The sequence below is a fragment of the Pongo abelii genome, chromosome 3 (genome assembly GCF_028885655.2).
Source record: "Pongo abelii isolate AG06213 chromosome 3, NHGRI_mPonAbe1-v2.0_pri, whole genome shotgun sequence".
Taxonomy (NCBI): Eukaryota; Metazoa; Chordata; class Mammalia; order Primates; family Hominidae; genus Pongo; species Pongo abelii.
Window position 1 is genome coordinate 61,233,662 of NC_071988.2, and position 25,604 is coordinate 61,259,265.

General features: G+C 37.1%; 1 protein-coding gene across 6 annotated transcripts in view; it reads right to left on the reverse strand.

Moving 5' to 3' along the window:
• The window catches only part of CEP135 (centrosomal protein 135), an 85,786-nt gene that overhangs the window by 45,432 nt on the left and 14,750 nt on the right, over positions 1 to 25,604 (reverse strand). For all 6 annotated transcript variants that reach the window (XM_054553997.2, XM_054553999.2, XM_054553998.2 and 3 more), the window contains 8 exons: positions 24,890 to 25,018; positions 23,433 to 23,648; positions 20,157 to 20,222; positions 17,880 to 18,018; positions 14,294 to 14,517; positions 8,995 to 9,147; positions 7,898 to 8,050; positions 3,952 to 4,029 (listed from right to left, as the gene is read on the reverse strand). In XM_054553997.2, coding sequence (XP_054409972.1) covers positions 3,952 to 4,029; positions 7,898 to 8,050; positions 8,995 to 9,147; positions 14,294 to 14,517; positions 17,880 to 18,018; positions 20,157 to 20,222; positions 23,433 to 23,648; positions 24,890 to 25,018 — 1,158 coding nt within the window. The remainder of the gene's footprint in view (positions 1 to 3,951; positions 4,030 to 7,897; positions 8,051 to 8,994; positions 9,148 to 14,293; positions 14,518 to 17,879; positions 18,019 to 20,156; positions 20,223 to 23,432; positions 23,649 to 24,889; positions 25,019 to 25,604) is intronic.

A 25,604-nucleotide genomic window follows, 5' to 3' on the forward strand; every position in this document is an offset into this window, starting at 1 on the left:
CTATATAAATGACTGATATTATTATTTCTCCAAGGTCAAAAAGATCTTCTCCTGCACTTCTTATAAAAATGTAGTAATATCTTGAATATTCAAGGCTGTAAGTAACCTTTAACTGATTTTTGGGTGTGGCATATTTGAGTTAGGATCCAATTTTTTCCTTTTAAAATATGAATAGCCAATAGTCTGAGAAACAATTAGTGAATAATCATTCCTTTTACCATTGATCTGAGTTACTTCACAGATCAAATTCTTACATTTGTGGGTTTGCTCTCTACTGGGTTTGATCAGTCTCTCCCAATCCCTGTTGTTTTATTATGTCTTCTTCTTCTTCTTCTTTTTTTTTTTTTTTGAGATGGAGTCTTGCTTTGTCTCCCAGGCTGCAGTGCAGTGGCGTGATCTCAGCTCGCTGCAAGCTCGGCATCCCAGGTTCACGCCATTCTCCTGCCTCAGCCTCCCGAGGAGCTGGGACTACATGCGCCTGCCACCACGCCCAGCTAATTTTTGTATTTTTTTTTTGGTAGAGACAGGGTTTCACCGTGTTAGCCAGGATGGTCTCGATCTCCTGACCTCGTGATCTGCCCGCCTCGGCCACCCAAAGTGTGGGGTTACAGGCGTGAGCCACCACGCCCGGCCTTTTTTTTTTTTTTTTTTTTTTCTGAGACGGAGTCTTGCTCTGTCACCCAGGCTGAAGTGTAGTGGCATGATCTCAGTTCACTGCAACCTCTACCTCCTGGGTTCAAGTGATTCTCCTGCCTCTGCCTCCCAAGTAGCTGGGACTACAGGTGCATGCCACCTCACCTGGCAAATTTTCGTATTTTTAGTAGAGATGGAGTTTCACCATGTTGGCCAGGCTGGTCTTGAACTCCTAACCTCAAGTGATCCTCCCGCCTCCGGCTCCCAAAGAGCTAGGATTACAAGGGTGAGCCATCATGCCCAGCCTATTACGTATTACTATAACTCTAAAGGCTTCACATCTGGGAGGACAAGTCTAGCACCATGTTCTTTTTTAAAACTTCTATGTGATTCCTGGCTTTTTGCTTCCAAGTAAATGTTAAGATCTATTGTCAATTCTTCCCCCTCACCCCCCCACACAATCTTATTGGGATTTCAACTACAGCTACCTCAACTCTGTAGATCAAGTTGGGGAAAATTTATGTTATTTTTATAACCTTTTTTATAAACCTGATATAATCCTCCACTTACTTAGGCTTTCTTTAATGACTTTCAATATGGTTGCATAATGTTTCCTATAAAGATTCTGTAAATTTATCCATCCATAGGTAAATTGTATTATTCATGACTACTAAAATTGTATGCATTTTCTTTTTATTTATCTTGCTTGGGATTTGTCATGCTTTTGGAATTCATTTTGAATCGGGGGGTTCCTGTGTTTTCATATCTAGAAAATCATCAATCATTATCTCTTCAAATACTGTCTCTCCCACATTCTATTATGTCCTCCTTGAGTCCTAACTAAATATTAGTCTGAATATTAGATCTTCTCAGGCTATTCGCCAACATTTTAACTTTTAAAATATTTTCTTATTTGTTTCTTTCCAATGACTTCTAGTACTTTCTTCAGATACATTTTCCAGTAATTAATATTACTGCTTTTAGCTTCTGGTCAAGCTGGAGTGATAGGGACCAGATTTACTCTTCCGCCTGAAATAACTAAAAAGTTGGATGAGATATATGAAACAATGGTTTTCAGGACAATAGGCATCAGGCAATGATGACCAGTGACCCCTGAGAGACAGGAAACAAATGTGATGAGCTTTACATTTGCTCCAACTTATTGCCTGGAGAATTTCCAGACTGTGACACAGAGAAAGGAACCGACATGGAACCCAGTGTTCTGCCCCAAGTTCAGAAGACAGGCATGACAGTCAAAGAAGGCCAAGGCAGCTAAAGTTTGCAGGACAGGTATTAGAGGAGAGGTGCAAAGAGTTAGAGCTCCACAGATCTATAAAGGGTACCCTTTAAGTTTTCGGCTGAGTAGAGCTCAGCACAGAGTAAACTACCCAAGGCCAGGGAAAGAACCATGAACAAATTAGAGGGAACAATACTCAGAGCTCATGCAGGGCCAGGAAAAGTTCCTGTGCCCATCAGTCATTTGAAAATCTCATAATTCATAGGACAACAGGTAGCATACTAAAAAGGGTTTTATCTCAGTAGTGAAACAAAATTAGTCCAAGACTAAACGCTACTTTGATCCCACCTAACAAAGCTTAACGGGAAGACTGAAACGGATCAGGCTACTTCTATATAATTTAACTGCATCCCAGAACAAACCTCAATAGTATTTCATAGTAATACAAACTATCTAGCAACCAAGAAGGTAAGATTCACAATGTCTGGCATCCAATCTAAAATTAAATTACCAGGCACACAAAGATACAGGAAAATATAATCCATGATGAGGTGACACTTCAATCAACTCAGATGACAGAATTAGAAGGCAAATAAATTAAAACAGTGAAGGCATAGTAATAGAAGCCAGCCAAAACAAAACACATCAAAGGTTGACAAACTATTGGGTACTATCCTCACTACCTGGGTGATGGGATCACTTGCACCCCAAATCTCAGCATCACACAGTATACCCATATAACAAACTGTACATGTACCCCTGAATCTAAAATAAAAGTTGAAATTATAAAAACAGAAACATACCAAATTGTTAAAAATCCTGTCTCCAGAGAGAGTAATAAAGAATGGAAGTGAATTTCTCTTTTTACTCTACGTCTATACGATATAATTTTTTTTTTCTTTTTTTGGAGACAGGGTCTTGCTCTGTCACCCAGACTGGAGTGCAGTGGTGTGATCACAGCTCACTGCAGCCTTGAACTCCCGGGTTCCAGTGATCCTCTTACTTCAGCCTCCCAAGTAGCTGAGACCACAGGTGCATGCCACCATGCCTGGCCAATTTGTAAATTTTTTGTAGAGACGAGGTATCACTATCTTACCCAGGCTGGTCTCAAAATCTTGGGCTCAGCTGATCCACCTGCCTCACCTTGGCCTCCCAAAGTGCTGGGATTATAGGCATGAGCCACTATGCCTGGCCTATATGATTTTTTTATAACAGCAAAATAGCAATAATCATAGCTAGTACCTACTAAGAGCTTACAATATGCCGGGCACACTTCTAAGTTCTTTATATGTATTAACTCATTTAATTTTCACAAAAACCCTAAGGAGTAAGTACTAGCACTATTCTTATTTTACAAATAATCAGGGAACAGAAAGGTCAAGCAACCTGCCTGCAGGTAATAGGAGGCAAAGATGGATCTGAACCCAAGTAATCAGCCTTCAGAGTACACACTCCTAACTGCTGTTATACAGCTTTTCTAGTACACTATTTTGTGACTTTTTTTAGGAGTTGTAGTCTTGCTCTGTTGCCCAGGCTGGAGTGCAGTGGCGTCATCATGGCTCACTGCAGCCTCCAACTCTTGGGGTCCAGTGATCCTCCCACCTCAGCCTCCCAAGCAGCTGGGACTACAGGTGTGCACCACCATGCCCAGCTATTGTAATTGTAATTGTATAAAACAGTGTATTAGGCCAGGCGTGGTGGCTCATGCTGTAATCCCAGCACTTTGGGAGGCTGAGGTGGGCAGATCACGATGTCAGGTCAGGAGTTTGAGACCAGCATGGCCAACATGGTGAAACCCCGTCTCTACTAAAAATACAAAAAAAATTAGCCGGGCATGGTGGCACGCAACTGTAGTCACAGCTACTCAGGAGGCTGAGGCAGGAGAATCACTTGAAGCCGGAGGTGGAGGTTGCAGTGAGCTGAGATTGTGCCACTGCACTCCAACTGGGGCAACATAGTGAGACTCCATCTCAAAACATAAATAAAAATAAAAATAAAATTAAAAAATAGTGTATTAAAACTGTAATTGACATAGTTATTCGTATAACACAAGATACCCCAAGTCCAGTTTGATACATTACCTGATGATTAACACATGTCAAATGTTCAATAGTTTTCTCTAATTCTGATTTTCCAAAAAGACTCATTTCTTCAATATGCTGAAAAATAATGTTAAAGAAAATGTTCATTTATATCAGATAACAAAACAAAATCACCACAGTAAGCAATGTAAGTCTACAGTTCTATTATATTGTATTTGTCCTTTCATAAAACACAGAAATGTTTTAGAAAGAAAATCATTAGACATTTTACAAAAATGATGTTTTTGGTTTAAAAAAGGCACAATAGGTTCTCATCTTTTACACTCTCTACCTCCATGTGTGATTGTAGTAGAAGACACAGATTAGTAAGGATTCATTCATAAAGATTTATACGATTAATCCATAATAGCAAAACTATAAAAGGACAAAACCAGCAGGTTAAAAGCTCAGGAGTATGCCCTCACAAGAGGAGATGTAAGAGAAACAAAATACAAAGGAAGTCAAGATCAGAAAGACACAGGAAACACAATACTACCAGGCCATGCAAGAGATGCGAGTTTCAATAAGGGGCTGGTCAACAGTATAAACACAGGGACTATTTTTCCGGTTACATTACTTTATGCAACTTACTGCTGCTAAGTCTAGGATAAGCAATATAACTTGGTGTTCACTGAGAGTTTTTCTAGCATGGATTCGTATCTCCATCCTTGTTATTCATTAAAAAAGAAACAGACTCATCTGATGTTCAGATTATACATTTGGTTGAAAGGGTCACTGTATTGTATGTATTTATTTAATCGCTCAATTAGTATTGAGTACATACTCTATACCAAGCATCAAGCAAGGTATCAAGAATATAGTAGTGAGTAAAGCAGATGAAGTCTCTGACATCATAGCTACTGTAGCTTAGTAGAAAAGACAAAACCTAAATAAGAGCTCAAAATAAAATCCATGAATATTCTGCTAGGAAAAGGAATTTTATGCCAAAATATCAAAAGGGAATCTAGATTCTAGGGTTCATTTCCCATCAAAAGACATGTTTGGCCTGGACTTAAAGGATAAATAGGAATTAGCTAGACAAGAGGAGTGGAAGATGTGAAGGAATCTTTCAATAGTCTATGTAGAAGGCTGGTGGCAAGAAAAAGTCCATTAAGCCTGGAGTCTTGTGAACAGGGGAGATGAGTTTAGGGGAAAGAGGCTAGACCTTGAGGTAGGCAAAGGCCAATCACTGAAGCCCTCGAAAACAGTTAATGGATTTTAAATAGGAAGTGATATGATCAGATTTATATCTCTGAAAGATAACTCTGACTTCAGTGTGAAATATCGATTTAAGAGAGGTAAGGCTAGTACAGGGGCCAATAATACAATAATGCAGGTAAGGGAGAACAATGACCAGAACAGGATGGTAGCAGGGGAACAGAAAGAAGTAAACTAATTCAAGACAAAGTAATGTGAGCTCAGAAGCCAGATTCCTTGTAACTCATAGCTGGATGACCTTGGACAAGTTATTTAAACTCACTGTAACTCAGAGACCTCATCTGTAAGCAGTACCTATTAAAAAAGGCTATTATAGGTTGGGCATGGTGGCTCATGCCTATAATTCTAGCACTTTGGGAGGCCAAGGTGGACCCCATCTGAGGTCAGGGGTTTGAGACCAGCTGGCCAATATGATGAAACCCTGTCTCTACTAAATCGCTTGAACTTGAGAGGCGGAGGATGCAGTGAGCGGGACTCCCCCTCAAAAAAAAAAAAAAAGAGGCTATTGTGAAGATTTGAAGATTTACTGAGACAACCCATGTAAAAAGCACTTAATAGAACACAGCCTCTCACATGGGAAGGGCTTAATACATGTTAAATATTTTTCAAGAGATAGCACTGATAGGACTTGGTGATTGAGAGATATGAGCTTTCAGGGAGATCTTAGTGATGGATGATGCTTGGATTTGACAACTGGTTAGATAGTGGAATAATGGGAAACTCTGGAAAAGGTTTAAGGATTGAGATTAGTTATACTTTTAAGTAAAAGATCTGTTGTAAACTCACAAAATCCTGCCTCCTACAACCCAGAAGGATTCTGGTAATACGAATGTTGCTTTTTCCAAGTTTTCGGTACTACTGCATTTAAAAAATCCTATTTTTACATTCTTTGGTCATTTCAAAAGATATGGAAAAGGATAAGTCAGTAGCTTGTGCTAAAAGCTGCCATACTGCACAGAAGTTTCCCATTTGGCAATTTTAACACTTATTTTTATAAGAAAACACTTTCTGGAAAGCAGTATTCCAAAAGATTCCAATGAAAAGTATTCTTAAACTGTTATATTTAGGGTGAAACTTCAACTGAACATTGTGACATAAAGACTATGCTTATAATGTTTAAATGTTTTTATTTCTAATTTTAGCTGTACTTTCAAAGCATTAAGTAAACTATGGACTCCATAATATTAGGATTTAGTACTTATAATGTGCTAATCATTGTTAAGTGCTTTATATGTATTAATATACTTATATTTTTGAAGATTATAAAAGAAACTATAAAGTACCCTAGATATGGCACCAAATGTACAAGCAACAAAAGAAAAAATAGATAAATTGGACTTTATCCAAATTTTAAAATTTTGTTTTTCAAAGACATCAATGAGAAAGTGAAAAAATGACCCACGGAATGGGGGAAAGTATTGGCAAGTCACATATCTAATAAGGGGCTGTATGTAGAATATATAAAGAACTCTTACAACTTAATAATGAGACAACCCAATTTAAAAATCGGCAAAGAATCTGAACAGACGTTTCTCTAAAAAAGGATATAAAAATGGCCAATAAGAATATGAAAAGATGCTCAACCTCATTAGCCCCAAGGCAATGCAAATCAAAGCCACAATGGAGACATTTCACACCCACCAGAATGACTATAATACAAAAGGCAGATAGTACCAAGTAATGGTGAGAGTGTAGAGAAATTAGAACTTGTATTCACTACTGGTGGGAATAAAAACAGCTTGGCTTCAATGATTAAAGATAGACTTACCATATGACCAGGAATATTCCCAAGAGAAATGAAAATACATATCCAGACAAAAAGTTGTATACAAGTTCCTAGCAACATTATGGATGAATCTTGAAAACATTATGCTAATGAGAGAAGGCAGACATTTAAAAATCACATATCGAGTGATTCAATTTATATGAAATATCTAGAGTAGGAAGATCTATAGAGACACAGGTGGCTGCCTGTGGCTAAGAGTGGATGGGAGAAATGGGGAGTGACGCTAATGTGCTTCAGAGTTTCTTTTTGTGGTGATGAAAATGCTCTAAAATTGACTATGTGATGGTTACACAAGTCTATGAATATACAGATAGTCCCTGGTTTACATTTTTGACTTTGTTATGGGTTTATCAGGAGGTAACCCCCGTATAAGTTGAGGAGCATGTGGACTTAACACTGGCTTAAGATTTTTCAATATAAGACTTTACAATGGGTTTACTGTGGTATTAAATGCATTTTTTCCGACTTACATTTTTTACTTACGGTGGGTTTATTGGAATGTAATCCCATTGTAAGTCAAAGAGCATCTATGTTAAAACCAATGAAATGGTATACTTTAAGTGGGTGAATTGTATGGTATGTGAATATCTCTGTAAAGCTGTTACAAAAACAAACAAACAAACAAAGATACTGTCTTCCCATATGAGAAACTTCCGATTAAGTTCAGGGATTGGCAAACTTTTTCTGTAAAAAAACAGTAAATATTTTAGGTTTCGTGGGTCATACTACAAAAGAAGCTACAGATAATATATAAACAAATAAGCAAGGTAAAAATAAACATTTTATCAACAATGAAATATTCTTCTTAATCCATTCTTAGCTCACAGGCCATACATAAACAAAGTGGTCTGGATTTGGCCAATAGTAACTTCACAGGAAAATGTATACAAAGACCTCTTTTTCTCTACAAATTACCTTTCAAAAACATGTCAATCTTCTTACCTCTAATTTTTCTCTTAAAGCTTCCTTTTCTGCCATAATTCTTCTTAAGTCAGATAACGCAAGTTCTTTTTCCTTTTCCATAAGACTAACAATATTATGGGGTGCTGTGGTTTGGGTGGATTCCTTTCTTAGGGCAGATAATTCTTCCTGAGCCTTAAAGAATGAAAAGATATAAATTAAAAAGGCACTTTAGTAAAAGATATAAATAAAAAATACTTTGGATATGTTTCCAGTTAAAAAAGGCATACTGAACACATGCTACCGTCATTCTCTTCGCAAATCCCAACAAAATGAGAGTAGAAGGATTAAAATAGTAAGAATAATAAAATGAAAAAACAAGGGGATTGAGGGAGGCACCAGCCACAAAATGTTGGAAACTAGACAGCAGATAGACAAGCAGGAAGTAACTAGGCAGACCCAAGAAAGCTGAAATCTAAGCTAGCGATGGGGAAAGCCCAGAAGTGGATCAATTTACACTGCAGAATTCCCCCCAAAAAACTCATTAAGTGACTCTTTCAACTTGACCTTTAACTTGCATGCCTCCTCCCCTTCTCAAAATAGCAGTAGGATTTCATGGGAGATGGGTATATGAACAAATTTAGGTGACAGACACCATGCTTTGCTCAGACTTACCTTGCCCTCTAACAACTGAGGCTTTGTTAATGGGGCCAAGCTGAATACCAATTCCCTCTTCCTAGAGTACAGTATTTAGAGACTAAGTCCTAAATAGCCAATATATCCAAATAGTGGGTGCTACCCACTGTTTTGATAGACATTTCCCCACATGTCTGAATTCCAAGCATAAATTTGGCTCAGAGTCAGGCTGAGACCTGCTCCAGGTAGTTTTAGAAAAAGAAGACTATCTCTAACTGATCTGACACATAGATAGGCTAGAAAAGGGAAAGAATAAATATGAAAAAATAAGAGAAATTTGTGCTTTAGAAACAGAATGATAGTAGAAACTATTACTGCTAATTTTAATTATGAAGAAATATCACAGGTCCATATATTATAGTAATGTGAAAGATATATACAGGCTCCATTATAGTTAACTGGTTCTGTACAATCTGTTGGCTTAATTATAATACATTTCTTACTTCATTATATAAGACACTTAGTTTATCTCTTTCTGCTGTCAATAATTTAACATTGGACTGTATATCCTCCATATATTTTTCAAATCTTTCTAGCATACGCTGAAGTTCATCTCTTTCTCTTGTGATCTGATGAATTTCTGAATTGTAATCACCCTGAAACATAATTAAAAAACAAAATATAATCATCACCACATGGTTGTCACAAGGATACTGATGATGAGATTGACTGAAAGATGCTACCAGACAGAAAGAACACAAGTGCCTTTAATGTAATTAAGGAACACAGTTTTAAAAATCTATGATGAGAGCAGATGAGAGCACTGGCAGTACCGGGGCAAATTTCCTGGCCTTCAAGTTCCCAGAAGAGACTTAGCTGCCAATGATGTGAACTTGATCAGATCCCACGAGATGTTTCAACTTTTATTCTCCCAAAGTTGTTCATACTAGTGGTACTTGAAGTATAATCCCCAGACCAGAAGCATTAGCAGTATCTAAAAGCTTGTCAGACATGCAAATTTTGGAGTTTGAAGCCCAACCCAGACCTACTCAGTCAAGAAACTTCAGGGTAGGGCCAAGTAACTGTATTTTATCAAGCCCTCTAAGTGATTCTGATGCCTAGTAATTTTTTAGAGTCACTAGTTAGTTTATCTTCTCCAGAGAAGGGGCCAGCACGGTACTTGTGTGCCTGCTCACCCAGTACAGGTAACTGTAACAGCCTAGCATATTCCTCAGTGTTTTCTATGATTGAATCTAAGATCAATACGCCAGGCATACCAACCCCCAACTGTCTCAGCTTCAGACCTACAGGAGGTCTTTTTATACAGTCAAATGAATGCAAATATTTCTACCAGGCAATATATGTTAAGAATATTCACTGAATAAGCAACTACTTCCAACATTTCTACAATTTAGTACAATTTAAAAGATGCCTACAATTTAGTACAATTCAAAAGATTCACTGTCTTCATCACTATGGTAGAAAATAAAGATGAGAGCACTCTGATTCCCCCCATGCACATGTAAATAAATTTGTATGCCTTTTTCCTATTAAAAAAAAAAGAAAAATAACAAATGTAGACTTGGGATCTATGGTATCTTAATGTTACAAGCACTAAATGCAGAAGTGCCAAGAAGGGATAATTTGATAATATGATACATTGAAAAGAGTCCTGGCCTATATTATGTAACATCTGTTATGCCAATACCACATACAATGTAGATTTGGTAAATGATAGATACCTGTGAGGTACCTCTCACCTGCACTTGGAAATAATTAATCTCTTGGTTAAAAAAGCAAAACCGAGGCATGATGGATGGGATTAGTTATCCGAACTCTTTAAAGGACAAGATGTTTTATAGTACAAAAGCAGATTAGTGTTTTGGGACTTAACCAATGTAACTATAAAAGAAGCTATGTAATCTAACCATATCTAAATTTAAAAAGTCTGGGCCAGGTGTGGTGGTTCACGTTTGTAATCCTAGCACTCTGGGAGGCCAAGGCAGGAGGACTGCTTGAGGCCAGGAACTCATGACCAGCCCAGGCAAAAGAGCAAGACCTGCCTCTGCAAAAAATTAAAAAATTAGCCAGGCATAGTGGTGCACACTTGTAGTCCTAGCTACTTGGGAGGCTGAGGGAAGAGGATTACTTCAGCCCAGGAGTTCAAGGTTACAGTGAGCTATGATCGCACTACTGCACTCCAGCCTGAGGGACAGAGTGAGACTTTCTCTCAAAGAAAAACAAAATAATCTTCCAGAAAGAGGCAGTCTGTACAGATTCTAGAAAAGGAGAGCTCAATAAATAAAGATTTGACAATCTATTTTTATTACTGTTTTGGTGTCAGCTTAAATGTCACTTTCTCCAAGGAATTCTTTCAGATTCTTCAATCTAATTTAGATCTCCTTCTATATACTCTTATAGTATTTTGAATATTTTCTGTACTTTCTTCATAAACACATTATAAATGAGGTTATAAGGTTATGTACATGATTGTGCATTTAATGCGTATCTGTACTACTAAAATTTAAGCTCCATGAGGGCCACAGTAGGAACCTGGTCTTTTTCATTACGTCTTCAGTGTCTAGTATGGTACCCAGTAAAACATGAGTTCCCTGAGCATTTACTGACTGACTTCCCTAAGCAGAAACTCTACTCTTCTTTAAATATATCTGTTGTACATATTTGTTAGTGTTAATGTATAATTGTGAATAACGCCCTTTCACTACTCCATTGTCCCCTAAACACACACATGCACATGCACACACATGCGCAATGCTGAAGGCTGTAAGGGCAGGAACTGTCTTCTTCATCTCCGTATTCTATGCCTCATTCAGAGCAGGCACTCAATATTTATCTTCTGAACTGACCCTAGCTTTCTACCAGAACTGATGTGCTTTGAACCAGCAAATAATAAGGAAATAAACCACTCACCAGTAACTAGATGTTACACTGGGTCCTTACACAAATTATTTCATGATCAAAGGGCATAGTTTCAGCTAGACTGGAGGAATGTTTTAATAAGCTATTGTGTTGCATGGTGACCAGTTAATAATAACTATTGTATACTTCAAAATTGCTAAAAGAATAGATTTTTAACATTCTCACCACAAAAAAACAGTAAGTTGGTGAGGAAACAGACATGTTAATTGGTTTGACTGAATCTTTCTATAATGTATACATAGATCAAAACATCCAACTATACTCTATAAATATACGTATTATTTGTCAACTAAAAATAAAACCGACAAATTAGCTCATTTAATCTTCACAAGAAGTTGTAGTCACTTTCCCCACTCTGCAAATGAGGAAAACAGGGTTCCATGAAGTTAGGTAACTTCTCCAACATCATAAAGCCAGTTTGTGGAGCTGGAACTTGTGTTAGGCTCCAATTGCAAAGCACTTCTGCCTACACCATACTCAGAACTCACAGCGGGAACCAGGGTGAATACAAGGTGAGGAGGATAGTACCCACCCTACACAGGGAATAGAGAATTGATATTAAAAAGTGTCAATTTTTTTCTGAGTTACTACGATCCCAACACTGTGCCTAACAGTCTGCCATAAAGCAGGGGTTGAAAACACAGCTAGTACCAAATCCAGCTGTAGAATGATCTTTGTTGTTTACCAACAAGTGTTCCTGAACATGTTTAAAATAGCTAATTTTAGGGCAGCCACCATGGCTCACGTCTGTAATCCCAGCACTTTGGGAGGCCAAGGCAGGCAGATCACTTGAGATCAGGTGTTTGAAACCAGCCTGGGCAACATGGCAAAACCCTATCTCTACAAAAAATACAAAAAAAAAAAAAAAAAAAAAACCAGGCATGGTAGCACGTGCCTATAGTCCCAGCTACTCAGTAGGCTAAGGTGGGAAAATGGCTTGAGCCCAGTAGGCAGATGTTGCAGTGAGACAAGATAATGCCACTGCACTCCAGCCTGGGTAACAGAGCCATATCCTGTCTCAATAAATAAAGTAAAATAAAATAGCTAATTTTAGGTGGGGAATGCACTTCCTAGTTCCCAGCACTCACAACTGTCTTATACCCCACCCATTTCATTCAGGTACTTACCTACTATCCTCTATCATGCCTGCACTTTATGATTGGGACTCTAAAATGCTCTGAACATCCTGGCTTTCTGAACTCTAGAAAATAAATTCTTTGTCTATGCCAGGTACCATCATAACTTCAAGAATGTAAATAAGTTGAAGGGGAGAAAAGTTTCACCTAATTTTACTAGTGCCTTACCAAGGTCTCACACACTTGTCTTTCAATTGTGAATCCAACACAGAGCAAATGGATCAAATATTTTGGTTAAAAGCTCTGAGATATTTATCTCCTTAGTATTTCAAACTTAATTAAACTGATCAATCATTTTGTGGGAAATTCCTCTATACAATAAAAATGATCAATTCAGTCACTTATTTTTCCTGAGTCCTAAGTATATACGGAACTTAAAAAAAACTCAGCAACACATAAATTATTAATAACCTGTACTGCATTTTCCCACCAATTCATTCTTTTTTTTTTTCTTCTTTTTTTTTTTTTTTTTGGTCGCCCAGGCTGGAATGCAGTGATGAGATCATGGCTCACTGCAGCCTCGAACTCCTGGGCTCAAGCAATCCCCTTGCCTCAGCCTTCCTAGTAGGTGGTACAAGAGGTGCGTGCCACTATGCTCAGCTAATTTTTAATTTTTCTTTTGTAGAGATGGCATCTCACTGTGTTGACCAGACTGGTCTCGAACTTCTGGCCTCAAGTGATCCTCCCGCCTTGGCCTCCCAAAGTGCTGGAATTACAGAAGCCACCCCACCTGGTCTTATTCTTATAATAGATAACATAGTATAGTGCTTACACTGACAACTGTAAATCAAAATTCAGCCATTAGCCTATGAGGTTAAAAAATGAAGTCTAATCAGAAGACAAAACTGTTTGACAATGGACACAAGATCTTCAGGAAAAACATGACAAAATTAGTAAATTCGGCCAAGTCTGAAATCAAATGTTTTGAGTTTTAATGAGTACTCCCCACTCCCAGATTTCCCCTAATTTTACCTAGTGTGTAGATGAAGTCACATAAGCCTTCAAGACTCCTGAACTCCAAAGCTTAAAAGAAGAAAAATCTGAAGAACTCAAATGATACTCATAAAACACTAAAAATAATTAAGACCTAAAACAGACGCATGATTTTAATCTCTCATGAATCATGGTCAACTTTAAATAATACACACATTGGGAGATGCAATTAGAAAATGACATAGAGAGAACATCTTTGGATCATCAACTTACAAATATGGTTGCAGTGGACAAACAAAACAATCTCCTCAGCACTCACTTGCCATGTCTATCTTGCATAGCATGGTTAATAGAGAAGATGCTTGGTCAGTAGAATGTGACACACCTTCCTAACTGGTCCAAGGCTGGAAATGACATGAAACCATGTTGCCTGCCATGCATACAAAGCCACTCTGCTATGAGAGAGAAAATGCAACTGATATAAAAAGTAAATTCTAAAAAGAGAGGGAATGTCCAACAATATGAGTCCTGAAAGCCCAGGTGCCACTGCACTTCTACAACTCAGCTTTCAACCTTTCCTTTAATTTCCAGTCATCTATATGTTATAGTTTGTTCTTAAGTAATTTTCCTAATTAATGCAGTGTTCCTACAGTGCAGGCCATAAAAGAAAACAAAAATCAAAATCAGGATTTTTCAAAGCACGTATGAATAAAGTTACATTTAATATAATAATAAACCAGAAAAATTTATTCATAAAGATACTTTCTGGCCTACTCTTATAAAGGGACATTACCTTTTCTGGTGTTCTAAATATTGAACTTTTTTCACGTGCACTATAACTTGTAGAGCAAGATCTTCGCTGTATTATATGTTGGAGTCTCTCTAGCTCTTTCTTATAATAATCTCGTTCTTCTTCTATACCTTTCAGAAATGTATCTAAACGAGAAGGTGACTTGTCTCGACGTTTTATTCCATGTTCTAGTCTCATCCTCTCAACTTCCAGAGTAAGTTGTCGTTCTGCAAATTAAAGTGGTTAACTCTTAAAATAATGTTGTATACGTAATGTTGATTAGTTAAGTAAATTATATTAATAACTTTTAGAATGAAAGCTACTAGAAATCATGAACTGTTCTACATTAACACCTGTAAGTACCAAATCTATTGAAGAGGTAAATATTGAGAGGAAAGAAAGGGAAAAAAAGCAAAAATTAAAAGTTTAAATAAAGTCCAATAGGTCCAAGTCCCCCTGCTTTTGTCTTATTATAAGATGGGTACTATGCAGTACTACAAAATGAAGCAATAAATTCCCACATAGTACTTTCCTGGGACCTGAAAATGCACTAAAAGAAAATATATCTATAAACAATCATAACATGCACAAACTTAAAATTAAGTTTGAATTTAACACAGTATACACATATACATAGAGAGCAAAATAACTCAAATAAATATAATTATTAGCTTTTACCATAGAAATTGCCTCTTCATGAGTCAAAAGTAATCAAATACTGACAATTTCATATAGTTGAACCTAATTTAATTTATGTTCATTACAACTCTGAGGTATGGAATGATTTTCCTGATGTATTCTGATTTACTCTCATCTCTTCTTTCATTCATTCATTCAACAGATACGTATTAAGCATTTACTACATGCCCAGCACCAGCTAAGGATACAGTATAAAAAGCATAGCCAAGGCTGAACAACTATTCTAATTGTAGTAGGATAAAAGCTACAAAAGGACAGTGTGCAATGCAAACTAGAGGATGAACTGGCAAATTTGCCCCAAGAAGGAATGACCAGAGAGGTAAGAACAAAGTAGGAGAGTGGGAAAGAATGGGCAACTGGATTAAAAGCAGTCAAATAAGCAAATGAATGAAAAGCAGCCACTGCATTTAGCATAACAGAGGTGAATGACTTTAACAAGAGCAGTTTTGTTGAAGAGATGGCAACAGAAGCCAACTGGAGTGGACTGAGGAGCTAAGGGGTAGTGGGTGATCAAGCAGAACAGCAAGTATGGCTGACCTTTCAAGACGCTGATGCTATGAAGAGAAGAAACAAGTGGCTGCATAGGAATGGGTCAAAGTTTTTGTACTGGAATGGGTGAGAATAAGCATGTTTGAATGCCAATGGAAAAAAACAGTACAAAGATTAAAACTATGGAGAGGAGATTATTAATTTGTAAGGTTTTTAAAATTAGAGAAGTTAGGACCCAGAGAATAGATGGAGCCACCGGCCCTTCATAAGAGGGGCATTCCTGCATTGAACAGGAAGGAACAAGATGCACAGGTTTTTAATCTGAGGCCAGAAGACTGAGTGAATCCCTGCCGTGGCTTCCCTTCTCTTAGGAAAACTGGAGGTAGGATCATCCACTCAGAATGAAGGTGGGAAATGGGACTCACGGGTTTATTGACAGTGCAAAACATTTTAAATATCCCCCATGGAGAATGGAAGATCAAACGCTAAGAGAAAAGTGTAAGATTTCCATACAGCGCTGAGCAGCCTGCTGAGGTTCAGGACCTTCTAATTTACAGTGCTCTCAATGTGCCTGGTGCACACTCAAACAGCTGACCATGTGTAAAAGTGTAGAAGGTAAACTGTTTGGCTCATCCATGGCTGGGTATCTGGCAGGGGGATGCACCCAAAACACAGGGAAACAAGAGAGTTTGAGACAGCTGAAAGATTACGCTGAAATGATAGGCCACATATAGCTATCAAAAAAAATATACACTTACTTTTTTTTTTTTCAAGATGGAGTTTCACTATTTTTGCCCAGGCTGGAGTACAATGGTACGATCTCGGCTCACTGCAACCTCTGCCTCCAAGTTCAAGCGATTCTCCTGCCTCAGACTCCTGAGTAGCTGGGATTACAGGCACCCACCACCACGCCCAGCTAATTTTTGTTTTTTTAGTAGAGACGGGGTTTCTCCATGTGGGTCAGGCTGGTCTTGAACTCCCGACCTCAGGTGATCCGCCTGCCTCGGCCTCCCAAAGTGCTGGGATTACAGGCGTAAGCCACCGCACCCAGCCTATTTTAAACTTTTATACATGGTTCTAAGCACTTCAACATATTAACTCATTTAATTATCACAACAACCTTTCAGGGTAGGTGTCATAATTAGCCCCATAGATAGGGAACTGAGGCACAGAGAGCTTAAGTAACATGCTCAAGTTACACGTTAATAAGTAGAGAGGAGTTCAAACAGATTATCCACATGGGCCTAGGATAGAGACTCTTCTTAATACAGTAACTGGCTTTCTTTCACTTCCTAAGACACACAGAGTTTGACGGCACCAAGCTTCTGCACGTGCCATTTCCTCTGCATAGAAAACCAGACCCCAGATCTTCATATTGCTGGTGTATTGTCATTGAGCACTTCATTCAATCTCTAGCACATCCTCCCATTCTAATTTAATACCTCTTATCAACTAAAATTAACTTCTTTATTTATGTGCCACTAGTTTGTTTCCCTAGCAAGAAAAAAGGCTCTGCAAGAGCAGGGCCCTTATGTATTTTGTTTGCCACTATATACCCCAGCACTCAAAAACAGGGCCTGGCACACACCCACACAGGAGGTGATTCATAAACATCGGTCAAATTAATGAATGAATAAATTCTTTTTTTTTTTTGGAGATGGAATCTCATTCTGCCACCCAGGCTGGAGTGCAGTGGCATGATTCAGGCTCACTGCAACCTCCACCTCCCGAGTTAAAACGATTCTCTTGCCTCAGCCTCCCAAGTAGCTGGGATTACAGTCGCATGCCACCATGCCCAGTTAATTTTGTATTTTTAGTAGAGACGGGGTTTCACCATGTTAGCCAGGCTGATCTTGAACTCCCGACCTCAGGTGATCCGCCTGCATCAGCCTCCCAAAGTGCTAGGATTACACGTGTGAGCCACCGCGCCCAGCAGAATGAATTATTTGTTCCTTATGCCAAGTCATTTAGAACTGGTACCTGCAGAAAGTTAGCCTATTTCAATTTGTGTGTGTGTTTATGTGTGTGTATTTTAAGACAATATAACTGCATTTCCTTGAAAAGATTCTGTACTTCAATTTTCCACCATCAAAATAGCCTTCCCTTTAGTCTTACTTAATTCTATTATTAGTCTGTCTCAAAGAAGGACACATTTCTATTGCAAAATATTCAAGCAGGGCTCCCTGTATAAACCAGCCAAAACATAAAAATTCTAAGGTCCTTGAGGGAGAGATTTCTACTGTATCTACAGTAATTACTATGGTTTCTGACTAATGGTAAGCACTCAACAAATATTTATTGAATGAATGAATGAATGAATGAATGATTATCTACTAAGAAAAACAATACATCAAGAGGAAATCACCATCATTTTTTAAGCTATCAAAATTTGACATCTTACCTGTAACTGCAAAACTTTCAACTTTTTTGCTAAGTCTTTGCTTTTCTTGTTCAAGCTGATGAACAACAGTTTCTAGGTCTGATTTTACAAGGAGTTCATCACTCAGTCTCTCCTTTTCTTTCTGGCATAAGTTCAATTCCTGCAAATTTTAATACTATAATTAAGATTTCTAACAACTTTATAAAATATTATCGCACTTAAAAAGCACATTTATATAACAGCAATTTCCATATACGTGTGTGTACATATACTTAGTCAAATATAAGGTTTCAATTAAACTTAATTATCTTTTTGGCTGAAAACACAAATATCAACAATGCTTCTTTGAGGGTGGGAGAATTATTTTCTTCTAGTCAGTTTAGCATATTGTCTTATTTTTTTCTAAATGAATATATACTTACATGATTAAAAAATGTAAAGCTTTTTCATGTTTAAGAGAGCAGTAGTAAGATAAAGTCTTCTAAGATCACCACACACAGTGTATCTATAACTATACTGGTTATTTTCTCAGCCTCATATGCACAACAAGGATAATAAGACCAGGACACTAAGGATTCACTGGCGAGGATGAATCTATGGTTATGAAGTACTTTCCATGGTATCCAACCAAGTACAACATGGTATCCACGGTAAGTACTTAAAAAATGTTAGCTATCAATATTACCATTCTTACTTAAAAATACATAGAGTCTTGCATTACTAGAAAAAATAAGAAAGGTAAGAAAGTAACTACGGCAACATCTTACTGTCAGCCAACACTACTAAAACTTGGTCACAGTTCTGAGACAAGTATTATGAATCACATCCAACATTTAGTGAACATACAACTAGCAGTGAACAAACAGCAAAGATCCCTTGCTCTCATGCTTCCTTTTTAATTGACTTATGCCACCAGGACACTGCAGCTAGACTGTATAAAAAGTACACATAATGAAAGAACTGGGAATTAGTATTTACCTTTGTTTCCAATCTTAGAGAAAACTCTTCCAATTCAACAGGCTATTTTTTTAAAATCCTCAATCATTTGGGTGACCACCTGGTTTCTACCTTATAAGCAAGACACTCTTTCTGCTAGTTGCAGACTATAGGACTATATGATTTTTCTGTATGCTATATTTAGGCTTCTGTTGGGATGATTACTTCCTTTGTTATATGAAGACTACCAGAACAAGAAATGTGAATAGGAAAATGGTTTGTATTACCAAACAAAGCTATTAAAAGAGGACTGGGCTGGGAGCAGTGGCTCATGCCTGTAGTCCTAGCACTTTAGGAGGCCGGGACAGGAGAATCACTTGAGTCCAGGAGTTTGATACCATCCTGGGCAACATAGTAAGACCTCATTTCTACTAAAAAAAAAAATAAATAAATAAATAAAAAAGCTAGGCACGGGGGAGCATGCCTGTAGTCTTAACCACACAGAAGGCTGAGGTGGGAGGATCACTTGAGCATAGGGGTTCAAGGCTGCAGGGAGCTATGATCATGCCATTGCACTCCAGCCTAGGTGACAAGGCAAGACCCTGTCTCCAAAAAATAAATAAATAAAAGAGGATGGAGTGCCTTTTGTAATAATCAACAAATATTTCAAGTTAATCAACAAATATTTCAAGTAATTAACTTCTGGTTTTAATATTAGTCAACTAACAAATCATAAAGTAGTTAAAAGAATGTAAAATTTCTAGCAGCTACCTACTATACATAAAATTAAGGAATTATAAAAATATAAACTTGCATGTCATGTCCATGCAGTGGAAATTACTCAGCCGTAAGAAGGAATGAAGTACTCATAAATGCTACCACATGCATGAACCTTGTAAACATTATGCTTAGTAAAAGAATCCAGACACAAAATATATGATTCCCTTTATATGGAATGGCCAGAACAGACAAATCTACAGAAACAGAAAGTAGATTAGTGGTTGTCAGGAGCTGAGCAATAAAACAAAGCATACAAATTTTCTTTTCTTTTTTTTTTTTTTAAAAGATGGAGTTTCGCTCTTGTTGCCCAGGCTGGAGTGCAATGATGCGAACTTGGCTCACTGCAACCTCTGCCTCCCAGGTTCAAGCAATTCTCCTGCCTCAGCCTCCCAAGTAGCTGGGATTACAGGCATGCACCACCACGCCCAGCTAATTTTTGTATTTTTAGTAGAGACGGGGTTTTACCAAGTTGATCATGCTGGATGGTCTCGAACTCCTGACCTCGGGCGATCCACCCACCTCAGCCTCCCATAAAAATTTTCTTACTGAAAATGCTGGTAATTCAATATGACATCAACTTACCAGTTGAAGTTTTGCCATTGTTTCTTCAAGATCCCGCATTTCAGACAGCTTTCTTTTAATCTCTTTCTAGGAATAAAAAGCCTATTAGGTATATACTTAAAAGTCTAAGAATACTTAAGTCACATGCAAATAGATCAAGTAATCTTGCAATTACTTCACGTTCCCTCTTACCAGTGAGATCTGAGGCTTTATCCCTATCAATTTCAATGAAGAGGCAAAATTGAGGCTTCTCTTTAATCTTTTGGTATCCCGAATGTTTACAGGAGCCTACTTGTAACATCTGAAGAGGCCGCTTGAACACCTTGTAGGATCTTCCTTGGGCCTTAAATTTTGGGGTAATTCTATGGCACTGTCATTTCCTGATTTTCCTATCCTATTTGCTTTCTCCATACCTGCTTTTACCAACCTGGATCCTCTCTATACTGCAGCTGAGAGAACAGAATGCCAAGATCAAAATATTATGACCCAATAGGAATATTTTGTTGAGCCAACTTGTCATTTCTGAGCATTTGCAATGGGACATGGGAAGCTGTGTTTAGCATGCTGTGTGCACAAGGATAGAAGATGCAAAAGGTGGTGGAAAAAGAGAGGGATGAGATATAGGAGTGTTGCAATGAAACTAAAACCACAAAAACAGAATTAAAACTGTACTCATTATATCCTTTTTCAAGATTGTGTTGGTGGTCTGGGGTCCTTGGAGATTCCATATGCATTTTAGAAGTTTTTTCTATTTTTGCCAAAAAAAAAACCAAAAAAACACACCACTGGGATTTTGATACGGATTTCACTGAATTTGAGTTGTATGGACACTTTAACAATATTGGATCTTCCAATCCACGGACACGGAATGTCTTTCCATTTATTTGCGTCTTCTTTAACTTCTTTAGCAATGCTGTATAGTTTTTCAAGTGTATGGGTTTTTCATCTCATTGGTTAAGTTTATTTCTAAGTATTTTATTCCTTTTGATGCTACTGCAGATGGGATTACTTTCTTAATTTCCTTTTTGGATAGTTTATTCTTAGTGTATAGAAAAACATCTGATTTTTGTGTGCTGATTTTGTATCCTGCAATTTTGCTGAATTAGTTTATTAGTTCTGGTTTTTGTGGAATGTTGAAGGCTTTCTACATATAAAATTATGCCATCTGTAAACAGAGATAATTTTATTCTTTCTTTGCAATTTGTATGCCTTTTCTTGCCTAACTGCTCTGGCTAGGACTTCCAGTACTATGTTGAGTAGTAGTGACAAGAGTGGGAATCCCTCCTTGTTCTTCATCTTAGAGGAAAAACTTCCAGTTTTTCACCACTGAGTATGATTGTTTGCTGTCGGCCTTTCATACATGGTTTTTAAAATATTGAGGTAATTTCCTTCTATTCCACTAATTAGTAGAGGTGGCACTATATAAAGTCAATTTGGTGATGTAGAGCAGTGGTCTTCAAACTGGATTATACTTACTCCTGGGATAAACTGAACACTTTCCAAGTATTACATAAAACTATGGTATGCACATAGTTCTAAGGAATCAGCATCTGAATTCTTAATTTGCATATTCAGTGCTTCTTAAAAATGATCTACCTAATAACTTGTTTGTGGCCTGGCTATCATGTGAGTTCTGCATTCCTACCCTCCCTTTTATAGCTGCCTTTCTCTCAATGTTCAAAGAAGGGCATGTATCTCATTCATACCCCAATAGTGCACTGTCTCAAGATATAAAAAACTTTTAGAGTACCAGATCAAAAGATAATCCGAAATGTTGGGGCTGGCCAAAGGCTTTAAATAAGACACTATTTTCTCCCATTATAATTCATTAAGAGATGTATTTCCAATAAAATTTTACTTTTTTATTTCATAAATATCAACATTTGTGGTATATTTGTCACTTTAACCCACCGATAATTAATAATTGTAATGATGACACTATTCAGATAAAAATGTTAACACCTTGAACCTTACAGTTACAGGAAATTTTTAAAAATAAAAAATTTCTTTTTTTTACCATCAGATAGGCTGTCAGAATTTTTTTTAATTAAAAAAATTCATTCTTTTTAAATTTGTTCTTTTTATTGTACAGATGTATGATAATGTGATCATGAATAGATTTTCAAGCATAAAACTAGTTGAAACAGGATAAAATTTTGTGGAAATTTCAAGGAGAAAGGATCATTTAGATTTTACTGGCTATAATTAAAAGAACAATGAAATAGTTTTATTTTAAGATATTATATTTAAAATAGACTGGAAATATCACCCTTTCCATTTAAACTTAAAAGATGAAAAATGCTATTATAATTACCAACTTAAAAATGTGCAAGGACATAGCATACACAGTTTTAAAAACACTTTTAAAGAATTCTTGGTGGCCAGGCATGGCTGCTCGTGCCTGTAATCTGAGCACTTAGGGAGGCTGAGGCAGGAGGATTGCTTAACCCAGGAGTTTGAGACCAACCTGGGCAACACAGTGAGATCCCATCTCTGCAAAAAATTAAAAAATTCCTTGTGGCATGCACCTGTAGTCCCAGCTACTCAGGAGGCTGAGATGGGAGGATTGCTTGAGCCTGAGGAGGTTGAGGCTGCAGTGAGCTATGATTGTCCCACCACACTCCAGCCTGGACAACAGAGCAAGACCATGTCTAAAAAAACACAAGCCGAGCGCGGTGGCTCACGCCTGTAATCCCAGCATTTTGGGAGGATGAGGTGGATGGATCACCTGAGGTCAGGAGTTCGAGACCAGTCTGGCCCACATGGTGAAACCCCCATCTCTACTAAAAGTACAAAAATTAGCTGGGCATGGTGGTGGGCACCTGTAATTCCAGCTACTTGGAGGCCGAGGCAGGAGAATCACTTGAACCCAGGAGACGAGGGTTGCAGTGAGCCGATATCACACCATTGCACTCCAGCCTGGGAGACAGAGATTCTGTCTCAAAAAAAAAGGATTCTTGAGCAAAAATGACATAGAGGGGAAACTTCAAAAGCTCTCTCACAATGCACAGATAAAGGGGCAGAGATAAAAATCTTGAAGGAAAACAGACTAGAGTTTGGAGATCCATCCTAAGAATAGGTGTGCTTCAGAGAGACACTCAAACAACTAAAACAATTACAATCATTTACAGGGTGTAAACAACACTTCAGAAAACCCTGAATTACCAAAGCAAAAAAACAAAAACAGACACACAAAATAAACCAAAAACCTGAATGCAGATATTAAAAGGGATCAAGCTTACTGTGTGCTAGGAGAATTAATGAACACTCTCACAATCTACACATATCATTCATTACCTTTGCTTCCCCAAGCTCTTTATCAGCAGTCTCAAGCACTTCTTCTTTATGTCTTTCCAACTGCTGTGCTAACTGATCTATTTCAGTTAATTCTTGGCAGAGTTTTTCATTTTTGTTACTTAAATTAACAACTTCAGATGTCACTGTTTCCTTGGTTTCCATAAGCTCTCGTATACGCTTCTCCAGGTCTTTATTAGCTTGCTGAAGAAAGTCAACCTAAATTGGAGTTGTAATTTATGAGGCATATGAATTGGAAAATTATCCTAAACACTGACTTTCCAAATAATACTTCAAAAAACTATATTTTAAAAATCATTGAAGATTAAAACTACAGCTATTTTATATTTGCAAATTTATATTGTTATTTACAAAACTGTCCATGTGCAGTGTAATGAAAGTACATATCCATTGGCTTTGATTTTCAAGCATAGAAAGGACAAGAAATTTGTGTGAACTTTTTCCCAATACAGAGTTGTATACAACAAGAATATCAAGATGATAATAGACTGTGTTGTTCAATATAGTAGCCACTAGCAACCCGTGGCTACTGAGCATCTGAAATGTGGCTAGTGTAAATTGAGATGTGCTATAACTGTAAAATATACACAGGATTTCAAAGATAATACAAACAAAAAAATACGTATGTAAAAATATTACTGGTTGAAATGATAATATTTTGGACATACTGGGGTAAATACATTATTACAATTAATTTCATCTCTTTTTATTTTTTTAAATCAAGCTGCTACTAGAAAAATTTTAATTACATATATGGTTCATATCATATTTCTATGGGACAGCACTCCTCTAGAGCTACTGTTGATATTTTTTACTTATTATATTCTGTTTGTAGCCCAGGCAACTCTGTCATACCAAAATTTAGTCTAAAGTTCATGTGTCATGCTGCATGGAACTCTCCTGCTCTTTCAGCCTTAGGTCAAATGCATGGCAAAGGAATCCATTACGTAAGTAGATAAAAGCTAGGTATTTAATTTTTATATACATTTTTAAATTTTTACATTATAAAATAAATATATACTCACAAAAATTTAAAAAAAGAAAAAGAGAAAACCATAAAGGAGAATATCCCACCACACAAAGATAAGCTTTGTTAGTATACTTTGGTATATTCTCTTTGTTTTCTCTTTCCAAGTCCATATCTACATTTTCTTAAAAGCAAACTGACAATCATGTGCCCAGAGTTTATTCTCTTCCTTTAAATTGTTAATGTTATGGTGCATGTTAATTACTGCCTCATTAGTCTTTGAAAACATGATTTTTCAATAACTCCACCCTATTTCTGGATACTATGGTTCTATCAAATTTTTCCTATTGCAAATAATACCTCAGTGAACAATTCTTGCCACTTTTACAAACCCATAGACTATTATAAACATATAGTGTTTATTATAAACACCATTATATACACTCAGTGAAATAATTATAAAAGCCATTACCTGAATATTCAAATGAGCAATAAGCTTTTCATTGGTTTTATTTCTAGACTCCAGAGAAAGGACATCAGGGGACCGACCACCATCCAAAGCAACTGACAGTCGTTCTATCTCTCGTTCTCTTAGCTCAATCTGAAGATACAGTCATGCTGTCATTTTAAAAAATCTGGTTTTCAACCGAATGATTAACACTGAACAAATATTTATTTGGATATATTTTCTTATGTCCCAATGTATACAAGAGATTAACATTCATATTTGTGTCCATATATTATATGCATAAATGCAGAACAAAAATAAATTACATAGAAAATCTCAACAGACATACTGCCAATATATCTTTCATATGTATTTTTACTATAGATTCTTCCTAATTTAATTTTTGTATTTTTTTCCCTCCTTTAAGATTTAACAATGTTTATATAAAAAGAAACTTGCTAGCAGATTATACACATGCTCAAGTACTAGAACTGAATCTAAACTACTTCAGTTCCTGGTAGAATAAATGAATGAGTGTAACACACTAAGAAAAGTAAGTTGCTACTGAATCTCAATATTAAAAAGAACAGGAAACTGGGGTGACTTTAATTATCTGTTATTTATGTAAGAATTTGGAAAGGTTCACACTTTCAAGCTTTGGCTTTCTTTTTCTTTTTGAGACAGAGTTTCACTCTGTCACCCAGTCTGGAGTGCAGTGGCATGATCTCGGGTCACTGTA